We start from the raw sequence: 10,871 nt of genomic DNA on the forward strand, positions 1-10,871 counted from the left end.
AACCTGCACCTCCCACTTCATGAACAACTGCCTTATCTACAAGTATGATATTATGTAAAATGTTGGCAGTTGTGCAGCCGCAACCTCTGGATATGTTTCTGGGAGAAGGTGTCTGGGGCTGTTGTGCTCCGTGATGAGGCTGGTGTATGTTAGGCATGCTCAGAAGATGCTTACCTCATGAAGCCTCTCAGGAGAGATGCCTCAGCTGTACATCACAGGCAGGCTTTGTTTCAAGGTAGGTTTCAAGGTTTTCAGCTGGATAGAAATAGCAGTAGCAAAGGGAAAGGCAGTAGCAAAACTACTAGATGATTTTATCAGCAAAAAACTGATGTAGATTTTTGTGGCCGTTTTGCGTACATGCACATGCGTAAATATAGCTTCCTGGCATTTTTCTTGCTTTTTTGAATTTGGCTGTCAGTAACTTTCTCAAAGTTAGTTTGTGAACCAGCAGCGGGACATAAAATTAGAACCCAGAAATCCTGCTCTGCTACAGTCTCTCTGTAAGACATGTAAATATATTTACAATTAAAAACAGACTTTTATGTTGTTTTTTTGTTGGAAATGAAGTATCTGGCACCTATCTGAATTTGAGAAAAATCTCCTCTGATACTCTCCACATCTATTAAACATTTTGTCTCTATGGCATTGTCATGTGTTTATGAGTTCCTTGAGAGATTTTCTGTTAGGTTCTTTTTCCATCCCTGTGTTCTCCCGGCCCTTGTTCTCTTTTATTCTGGGTTCTGTTCCCTCAGGAGACCAAAATCCTCCTTCCTTTGCTCCTCTCATCAAGAGACTACTTGTCTAAATGAAGCAACAGGCAGATGAAGGGCAGAATTTTTTTGTTATTATTTTGAATACAATATTATAAATGCACACTTGTAGTTTTTATGTATTCATAGATGAAGAAATTATATTTGCTTTGGATAATGCTAAACAATCCATAACAAATTAGAGTTTACTCTACAGTAAAAAATATACGGAAGACTATAGCAGAAACAGCCTTTAAATATGATTTGTATTTAAAGAGAACAGGTAAGTCAACTTTGGCTTTCAGACCTCGGTTCAGCAAAGTACTTAAAACACCATTGGATATGGTGCTTAAGTACATTTTTAAGTTTTGTGCAGTACGATAGAGAAATTTTGGTAAGTGGGGCATTATCTGCGAGAACAGCATAACCCAGGTAGCACAGAACATGATTTTGGTCCCTGCTGTGCTTATGGTTGTTAACTTTCCTCAGTTTATTGTATTAGTATCCAGTCTTAAAAGTGTGTCCTTTTGGAGAGAATAATTTCCAAGTGATAATGTGCTCTTTGATGGTTTGTTGGGTTGGGTTTTTTTTGTCTGTTGTGCTGATTGTTACACATCTTGAACTTGGGCAAGTAGGTCATGTTTTGCTTTTTCTATTGGTCATCTAAAATGGTGATACAACTGCAGCCCCAGTAATGTCGTTCTGAAGCTTAGCAAAAATTCAAATGCATATTCAAAACCTCCTAGAATTATGGAAGTTAAAGAAGTCCAAGAAATGCCAGACTTTTTATGTAGAGGATGGAGAGGGAAACAAAAAAGTCAAATCTCTTCTCCTCCATCGCTATACTTGGATTTAAAATTAATTAATACCAGTGAACTGGAGACATTGCTCCTGCCTGAAAAAAGGGTTTATTGAATCAATGTCAGCAGAAAGCTTGGGCCTTAACCAGTCTGTCTTGCTGCTACACCACACACAAGCCTCCTTTCCTGTAACCACCAGTATGTCTTCCCTCTGTACCAGAGGGCCAGAACACTTTAGAACCAAAAACTGAGGACTGCTTCTAGGGAAAATTCCATTTTTTATTTTTTCACTCATCATTTATTTACAAATACACATTATAACTTTTATATACATTGCACATTTACATGGTAGAAAAGTACAAAACTATATATTTAAATGAATTTATATTTAACTCGCCATGTTTGAAAATATAAAATTGCATCAGAAAAAAAGTATTATGAAAAGCAAGAAACTTGAACTGATAAAGCTTTGATATAACTTTTAGTGACACATTGATTGGGAAAACTTTGAAAGTGGTACTGCAAGACCATCTTAAAGGAAACACCTGATAAAACACGCATGTTACAAAAAAATAAAACAGTAAAAATAAAATAAAACCTTTATTTTTATTACAGTTAGCCCTGTAGCTATTAACAACCTTCATAATCCGATTTCTTTGGGTCTGGAATTCGTATAGTACAGTATATACGCTCAGCACATTGAGATCACTTCAGTACATTATGTGATCAGAAGTAGAGAAAAGTGAAGTGGAAGAAGTTTCCTTAAAGATCGCCTCACTGCACCCTGGAAGTATACTTAATTAAGTTACAACGCCTTTTGGTCAGTCAAGATTCCTTGTAAACAAAAACCCTAGGGATCTTTTATGTACAGAACCGGCAAGAAGAAAATCCAATAAATAAACATAACAGAAACCGACATGCAAGTTTGTTAAAGTGGAAAAGAGTTAACATCAGTAAAACAAAGAGATGAGATCATGTGGGTAAGCTCTAAGGAATGGACTTTTATAGTTCGCAAGAAAAAAGAAAAGCTTTACTTTACAAGCAAGAGACCTCACAATAAATAACACTGCTCTTCCCGTAACGAATAAATTTCTTCAAAAAACAAGGTGTACAGTCAACCAGACATTTTATGTATAAATTATAAAACATGACACAGTATAAATAAATGTCTACCAGACTCAACTATATGTATACTTTTTTTTTCTCCCCAAAATAAATAAGCATACACTTATTTACAGTATGGACATTGATTTTGTGCCCAATGGAGGTTTTACCACTCTAGAATGGAAGATATAGGAAAGCTGTAGTCCTGGTCTTCATCTTCCTCCTCGTCCTCTGGGTCTTCATTAATGGCTAGATGGGGGAATACAGGGGAGCTGTTGTTTAAATAAGGACAACAACAGCGCAGAAGCAGCCCAGTGCATGTTTTCAAAGCCCTCTGAACAGCCATAATACAGCGTTGCATTTTATGCGACTTGTAGTGAGATGCTCTTTGGCATCTGCTGTTATGCAATAAGGTTTTTTATACATAATCTATGAAGTCATAACTGCAGAAAGTTCTGAAGAATCAATGGCTCAGGTTTTATTGGCAGATTCCTGAAATCAAGTGAAAAGCGCTCTTGCGTTCTAGGTTTAACCGCTTTGTGTCCTTCATCCAGAGTTAGCAGAGGCAACTGTGCTAAACCAGGTGCCCATGTGCTACCGTTAGGCTTGTTCTTTTGGACCGAGTTAAGAGTTTATCCGAGCATTAATAAAGCAATCAGCGAAGCACACCAGAGCAGACAAAGTAGGAAAAAAATCGCTACAATTACATTCCTAGGGCAGTTCCATTCTGACAGAATGACTTGTCCTCAGAATATCCCCAAAAACCCCAACTTGAACACCAACAAGTTGGACAACTATTGCATTTTATCAGTAACAAAAGTGTGTGCATGACAGATACATACTTATATGACACCTGTACCGTATCTCAAATCTCTACATCAAGCTTTCTTATGTTTAAAGGTGTAAGTCTTCATTACCTAGGATTGCCTTCAGAAGCTTTACGTGCCTGTAGAGTTAAAAATCTCACTTACAGTTGCAAGATCCAGAGTGCTTTACTTCTAGAAGCACACCCATGGAGCAGGCTGCCTCTTTCATGGCACACTCGCTTGGGTAAGTTGTGTTATCGCTGGCACAGACTGCCTCGTCTGACTTGCTTTCAGGGCAGAGCTCATCGCAGAGGGCGCACCGACCTCTGCCAACCTTAAAATCCCACAAGCATTTCTTCCCAGCACTGCACTGAATGTCTTCACAGGATTTGGCTTCTAAAAATATACACAGGATACTGGAGGTAAGTGAAAAGACAAAGAAAAAAGAAAAGCAACAACAAACAACCCCCAGCTCCCTTTTCCCTGTGAACTGTGAACAGACAAAGCTCAGATGCAGTAGATGTGATGATACTTGCTGATTTTGCTCAAGCAAGTAGTCCCTTGGACACCATTGCCTGTCTATATGTGGGGAGGAAAGACAGCTGTGCCAGCAGACCTTGGCCCTGGGAATACAGAATTACATTTGCCTATTGTACATGACCTTCCTGCTCCGTTTGATGTCAGTGGAAATTCAGCTCCCCAAATTAGCGGTAAGTGCAGAATTTGCCAAGACATTCAGCATTTCTAAATCAATTATTTTTAAACTAACCCACACAGAGTAGTTGTCCACATGACTGGAAAGGGAATTCACCTCAATCTATGCCAACTAAAAGCAGCCTAAGACTCCCCCGAATTCCCCCAGCAGTTTTGGGGAGCAGAGGCTGCCCTGAAGATGCTTCTTTGTAGCATGCTTCGCTATCAGTCCTTTCTGGAAATCACAATACAAAATGTCAGGATGCACAGAGATTATTTTCCTATCTTCACCCACCAACTGCCTCCAAACTCTGCAGTATTTCTAAAGAGGAAAAAGTGATCAGATGTTTCCAATTAAGTTAACACAAGCTTTGCCAAGACCACTTGAAGACAATTGTTTCCAGGAATCCAGATCCACTGAATATTGAGACCTTGTTACGCTCTAACCATGTCATCATCTATTTAATGGCGGGTACTTCTCCCTTGGACACTAATGTCAGCACCCACAGCGATAGCAAAAGAATCAGGATCAGGCCCTCTACTCCCTCATCCCTTTTGCAATCTTTTGAGGGGCAAAGCCCATCCTGGCTCTCCTTTTCCTGGAGGGAAGCACAAACCCATGCTGCTGGCATCTCTCCTCCTCCCCAGCGCTAACTACACCCACCCAATTGCACACACGGTATGTTGAAACAGCTGATCGAAGAAGCTCCCCCCACCCTTACCCTCCACCCTCCGACCGAGATACCTACTGATGCATTTTCCTTCGTAGGCTAATCCAATGGATCTGCCCAGTAGGCAGGTAGCTTTCCTCAGATGGCAGGCACTGGCGTAAGTTATGCCGTCATTCCCGCAGAGATACTGTTCAGGGGAGGTAGGCTCTGGGCAAATTCGATTACATGTCACGCAGTAGGCGTTATTGGTTTGGTCAACCACACATGTGGAGCTGCCTGGGCATAAAACATCCCTACAGGTCTCTGAAATAAAGATGGAAACACACAGTGATTAATAGCCGATCCCAGAGCCCCAGGGAGGAGTGAATGGGTGACACAAGGAAACAAATGATCAGACAAGAGCCTTCAGCAGCTCTCCTCATTTTAAGTGCTGCTGGAGGAAACCTTCCCATCTCAGAGTAGCTGTTGGGACACAAGTGCTTCTAGACTATGGGGAACTCTCAGTGCAACTATTTGTCTGCTGAGCGTGGGTAGTTACTGTCTCCCAGCATTTGGAACATCACTCTGGTTCCTGTGGGGAAGTACGTCCAACAGCTCCTCCTCCCTACACTCAGACACACACCCTTTGGCATTTGAGGGAGATCAGATTAGATTTGCAAACCTACTTTTGCATTTGCCCTGATACTGGACTTCAAGTTCAGGCTGTTCTTTACATCTGGCTTTGAGAAGGGCACACTCGTTCCTGTAGGTTTTCCCATCTAAGCCACACACGGGGCCCTTCCAAGTGATATTAGAGCAATCCGGAGCACAAACACACCGAGGTTTGTTCTTCTTGTTCATTTTACATTTCTTCCCGGGTCCACAGTCTACGTTCTCACATGTTTCTGATGGAAGGAAAGAGGCACCACTTTAGTACCGAGCGTGGAGAACAGACCTGGTGTCAAAACTGCTCAAAGAAAAAAAAGACACTGTGACCCCAGAGCACAGAGAGAAAGCACCTTCCTCCCCCCGCCCCCCCCGTCTCCAGGAAACACCGCTCGAAGGAAATTCCGCCCCCCCGCCCCCGCCAGTGAGGGCAGGGGGGAGAGGAGGTCGCTCCCCTCCTGCCCCGCGATGTGCACGGCGGCCGAGCAGAAATGGGGGTCCCCTCACTGATCCCGGGGCTGGTACGAGACGCCCCTCAAAGCCCTACCGAGGAAGGCAGCAGGAGGACCGCGCTGCCTCCCCCCGGCCCCTCCAGCTCCTTCCCCGCTCCTCCTCCCCCAGCCCCGTCCCTGCCTGAACCGCTCCTCGGCGAGGAGCAGCTCGCCAGCACCCCCCTCACCTTTGCAGGGGATGCAGTTCGGGGCTCCCCCGTTAAAAATCATCCACTTGAAAAGCGTGTTGTCGTTGACGTCCTCTTCCGTCCACGAAGTTGTCAGGCGGCCGCTCTTGCAGCACTCCTCCTTGCTGAGGTCGGTTTTGTAGAGGACCTGGCAGCGGCCGTTCCGCGCCTGCCGGAGCCAGCAGTTCCCAGCTGCAGGGGGGAGGGAGGGGGGACGGGGGGGACGGAGGGAGAACGGGGACGGGACACCCAGCCGGATCAGTGGCAGGCAGCAGTGACCCAGACACAACACGTGCGCCTTGCAATGACTTTTACTAGACTGTTTACTTTTATTTGTCCCATTTCATAACCCGCAGCTACTCCGGCCCATTTGGGAACGCAGTTTAAAAAAATGAAGTAAAATAAAGCAACAACAAAACAAAACAAAACAAAACAAAACAACCAAGCAAAACCTACAAAAGAACAAACCGGGGAAAAAAAAAAAACAATAACCAACCCATAAAGAAAGAAAAGACCCGATCAAAACAGGACGAGGCAGTTTTCGGAGGTATTTATTCCATATGTAGAGCAGAAGGAGCACTGCCGGCACGTGACAGAGGCTTGAAAAGGATGTGCATTTAAAAGGGAATAAAAAGAAAATCGCGCTTGCAAATTCCTTCCTCCTCCCCCTGCCCTCTCCTCCTCACCGCGGCTGCACAGCAGCATTGTTTTAGTGCCGCACAGAGTTTCAGTCCCAGCCCATTTTGCAATCTACACGAATTGGGAACATTTGCTGTTAGCGAACTGTTTCGAAATCTCCACGTTTTGCTGCTTCTATTAACAAATGTCTTTCCTTCGCTAAAATAAGTCAGCAGAGCTCAAAAAAAAAAGTCAGCAAAGTACATATAATACAGGGGCACATAGAGTAGGAGGTTCCTACAGAGTGTTAAAAATCGATCAAGCTGGAAAAGTTATAGGTGCCATCTCTCCCGCAAGCATTTCAGAGGAAAGTACACTGTCCTTAAACCGGATAGAGTGGATTTTGGTGTGGTTCCCCCCCGCCTCCCCCCCCCTTTTTTTTTAATAGTATCCCTGTTATTTGTGGAGTCAAGCCAAGAACATTAGTCTAAGCAACTCCCCCTTTTTTAGCTGGAGAGTTTTGGTTGGGATGAGTCTCTCGTGAATAACCAATGTGACTTCTCCAGCAACTCAATACCAATTGATTCTGGTGCTAATCCAGCCAGGGCTCGATCCTGCCTCCTTACTCCGATGGGAATGTACCGCAGCGAGGGGTCAGGATCGGCCAACTGAGATGTCGCTGGGCGCAGGGCAAGATATCCCGCTCCCCCCCACCCCCCCGCTAAAAATCATTGAGGAAACAACGCCCCTAAAAAAAAAAAAAAAAAAGTTTTGCGTTTTACAGTTGCCTACATTAGATTAACTTATGCCGTAGCTCGGTAGTAGGGGAGAAAATAAAAAAAAAAAAAAGGAAAAAATATAAAACAAGTAATGGTAAGACATCCAGGTTGTGGCTGGAACACGGTCAAGGTAAGGGAAAAAAGCCCCCAAACTAAAAATCAATATTCCCTTGTGTCGAAAGAGGGCTCTTAAGAGTTGTCAATAACAGGTTCGGGTTTGTTTTGTTCTCATGGAAAAAAAAAAAAAAAAAAAACAAAACCCACCCCAACTAATTCAAGCATACTCTTCAGTGCAGGAGAATTTACAACACTAATATTTATTCACAAAAAGAAAAAGGAAGGGGGAGGAGGAAATCCCAATATTAAAGGAATGTCCGGAAAATGACCACTTATTGGTTTCTAAAAATGTCAGCTGTAATCGTGGGGCTCCCCATCACCACCTCTCCTTCCGTCAGGCAGGCGAGATAAAAATCTGAGCTAAATTACCAACAAACTTTGAGCACTCATTCGTGCGCCGAGACTGGGAAAGTTCCCTGGCGATGCTGCTCTTCATTCATGCTGCATAATAATAATAAATACCAAGAAACATCCTCATCTGTCCTCTGTGCCTATGCAGAGCAGTGCGAAGATCCGATCAAAAAGGACTCTAAGTGACACCTCTGCACCTCGGTACAAAGCAGTCCCATGCCCACAGTTAACTTCTGTCCGGTTGGACCTTGGAGAGAGGCGTTTAACACCGCGAGCAAACTAAACCCGTGCCCGAAAGAAAACAATAGTAATAATAAAGAAACGTATCTGCGAATAAACAATCTGGTCTTACCCTGCGCTGTGTGATCTTCCATGAAGTGGCAGAGAAACATCAGGAGTAAGAGCATGCCCGGGTGGATTCTCTGATTTAACATCCTCAGCGTAGCCGGGAGTGAGAGAGACACAGAAACAGCGTGAGGGGGAATAGGGAGAGGGAGCGAGCACTAGCCAGCCTGCTTATGATCGCTCTATTGAATGAACGTCAGGCTCTGAATGCAGTCTCTCTTTAAATCTATACGGGGGTCTTAGCTGTCTGCGGTGGGCGGTCTCCTAATGTGTGTGTGTGTCTGCTCGGGGGTGGGGAGATTTAAAAAGTTCAGTGTGAATCAGGTGACATTTTCCACCTTCTGGAAACCCTCGCCAATGATCTGCTCTAGGTGCACGCATACACACACTCACACACATACTCGCGGCCGCGCACCGCCGCGCACCCCCCGGCCGCGCACCCGCGCAGCCTCGCGCAGCCCTTGCGCGGCGGAGAGGCCGGAGACGCCGGCGCAGCAGCGACGGGCAACGCCGGCCGCGCCCGCGTAAGCGGAGGCTGGCGACCGGCGGGGGTCGCGGCCGCGTCGGGGGCACCCCTCGCCCTCCCTTCCCCTCCCCGAGTGCGCGGGCGCGGAGGAGGCTGCCGGGGCGCGGAGCGGCGCCCGCCCGGGGTGGGTTCCGCGGCCGCGGAGCGCTGCCGTCTCCGCGCGAAGTGGCTGCGAAGAATAAATCCCACTCCGCGCACCTCCGCGGCTGGCGGAGCGCACGGCTCGCCCGGCGGGACTCGCCCCCATCCCCCAGAAAACGCACCAAACCCCCAACCAACCTCAAACCATTAAAAAAAAAAAAAAAAAGAACGAAATAAAAGTTTAATACCTAGGGCTGCGCCCAAGTGACAGCCTTTTCACTGGGAGCCCGGGAGGACGAGACGGGAATGGGGGCGACGTAGGCGGTCTCTTTTCAGAATCAGAAAAGATTGCAACATCGATAATGAACTTCTAGGGCACTAGTTTATTAAGCACAGTCTGGCATTATTCTCCCCTTAGAAAAGTTGGCGGTCTCTCATTTATAACATTTTTTGGCACCGCTGAATGAAACTGAGTAGGCGATATTTCCTTTTATACAAAACGATTACTTAACGGAAAATGGTATTGTTTATTCAAAAGCTGCCTTTTTAATTTCGATTCTTTCGCTTTTCTGAGCCACCAAAGCACAACAGACTGCGAAGTATGCAGACAGGAATGCCCGGACAGTGCCGGGTCAGGGGCCGGTGCGCGGCGGCCGCCCCCGCCCTCCGCCCGGCCCTCCCCACACCCCTCCTCCCCGCCCACCCCCCCACCCCCCCCAGCAACCCCCCCCCCACCGCCCGCCCCCTCCCCACAACTGCAAATAACTCAGTGATAACAGATTTTTTTCCACCAACTGCAGGAGATAGTGCTAATCTTTTAATAAAAGATCCCATTACAATGGGATCTGTCTGGACAGACTATAATAGATCCAGAAATACAGCCGTGCTAATATTAGAAGACAGTTGTTTGGGTGCCTCAGAACGGGCCCTGGTCCTGCTTTGAAAGTGGGCATGAATCACAATGTCCCTCGGTACCACCTGCGGTCACACGCATTAAGAAGCAGACTGGTAAATGATTGACCTCGCTACATTTTTTTTTTTTTTGTTATTATTATTATGATCATCGTCCTGAGCAGCGCCCAGGCGTTTTGAGCACTTCAGAAGCTCCGGGACTCCACATCCTTTTTAATCTTTTCCCAAATTGGTGCCACTCTCTCTCTCTCCCCCCCATCCCCCGTCCCCATGTCCCCCCCTCCTCGCCTTTGCTCGTCGCTCGCCGGAGCAGCAGCGTTAATGCAGGGTTGCTTAGTGCCCTCTAATGGCAGACGGCATTAACAATTAATAGCAAAACACCCCTTACAAATGAAGGGCCCGTTTCAAAACCTCCCTCTCCTCCCGCAGGGGACGGTCCCCCCCTGCCCGCCGCGGGCAGGGCTCAGGGGGGCGGCGGGGGGCAGCCAGCGGGGCTCGGGCCGTCGCGGGGTGCGCAGGAAAGGGCGCAGAGCCCTCCGAGGCGGGGGGGTCGGTGGCCTGGACTCCCTTGCCCCCTCCCGACCCCGCCCGCCTCTCGGTAGCCCCCCCCCCGTCGGTCGCCCGCACACTCGCCCCGACGCCGCACACCTCGGGAAGTAGCGTGGACCACGCCGGGGGGGGCTCAGTCGCCTCTCACCCAACGCCCTCTCCTCTCACCCAGCCCCGACGGGGCTCCGGGGGGGGTTCCGGGGGGGATCCCGTCGGCAGAGCGGCAGCGCAGGCGGCTGCTGCCCAGCGAGGAGACAGCGCAGGGCCGCGGTAGCGGGGCGTGCTGCGGGGGCAGGCTCACCTTCCCTTACTCAGTTTGTGTGTGTTTTTTAGTAATTGGCCAATACGGTGTTTATCCTGATAATGTTTTCAATTATAGAGAGGCATTTTCAGGCCGTATTCCTGGAAATGAGATGCCGGATGGGTCGATAGCCTTTGCACATGTG

The 10,871-nt window shown here is 47.1% G+C and overlaps 1 protein-coding gene across 2 annotated transcripts; it reads right to left on the reverse strand.

Moving 5' to 3' along the window:
• Positions 1–1,914: 1,914 nt before the first annotated feature.
• FST (follistatin) lies at positions 1,915–10,636 on the reverse strand. 2 transcript variants are annotated; one of them, XM_063320068.1, is made up of 8 exons: positions 10,525–10,636; positions 9,213–9,292; positions 8,365–8,447; positions 6,148–6,339; positions 5,489–5,707; positions 4,902–5,126; positions 3,625–3,855; positions 1,915–2,902 (listed from the first exon to the last, which is right to left on the reverse strand). In XM_063320068.1, the coding sequence occupies exons 3-8, from the start codon at positions 8,444–8,446 to the stop codon at positions 2,820–2,822; spliced, it is 1,032 nt and encodes a 343-aa protein (XP_063176138.1). In that variant the 5' UTR covers position 8,447; positions 9,213–9,292; positions 10,525–10,636; the 3' UTR covers positions 1,915–2,819. The 2 variants fall into 2 exon arrangements, with proteins under 2 accessions (XP_063176138.1, XP_063176137.1); XM_063320067.1 differs by lacking the exon at positions 10,525–10,636 and having other exon boundaries at positions 9,213–9,595.
• Positions 10,637–10,871: the final 235 nt, after the last annotated feature.

The sequence above is a fragment of the Chroicocephalus ridibundus genome, chromosome Z, assembly GCF_963924245.1.
Source record: "Chroicocephalus ridibundus chromosome Z, bChrRid1.1, whole genome shotgun sequence".
NCBI classification, from domain to species: Eukaryota; Metazoa; Chordata; class Aves; order Charadriiformes; family Laridae; genus Chroicocephalus; species Chroicocephalus ridibundus.

Excerpts from the sequence above, each read along its gene's own strand:
- FST (XM_063320068.1), bottom strand. The coding sequence starts at position 8,446 with ATGTTAAATCAGAGAATCCACCCGGGCATGCTCTTACTCCTGATGTTT. Across the intron at positions 5,708-6,147 it reads GAACTGCATCCCCTGCAAAG|AAACATGTGAGAACGTAGAC; the intron begins GTGAGGGGGGTG and ends TCCTTCCATCAG. Across the intron at positions 3,856-4,901 it reads CTACGAAGGAAAATGCATCA|AAGCCAAATCCTGTGAAGAC; the intron begins GTAGGTATCTCG and ends GTATATTTTTAG.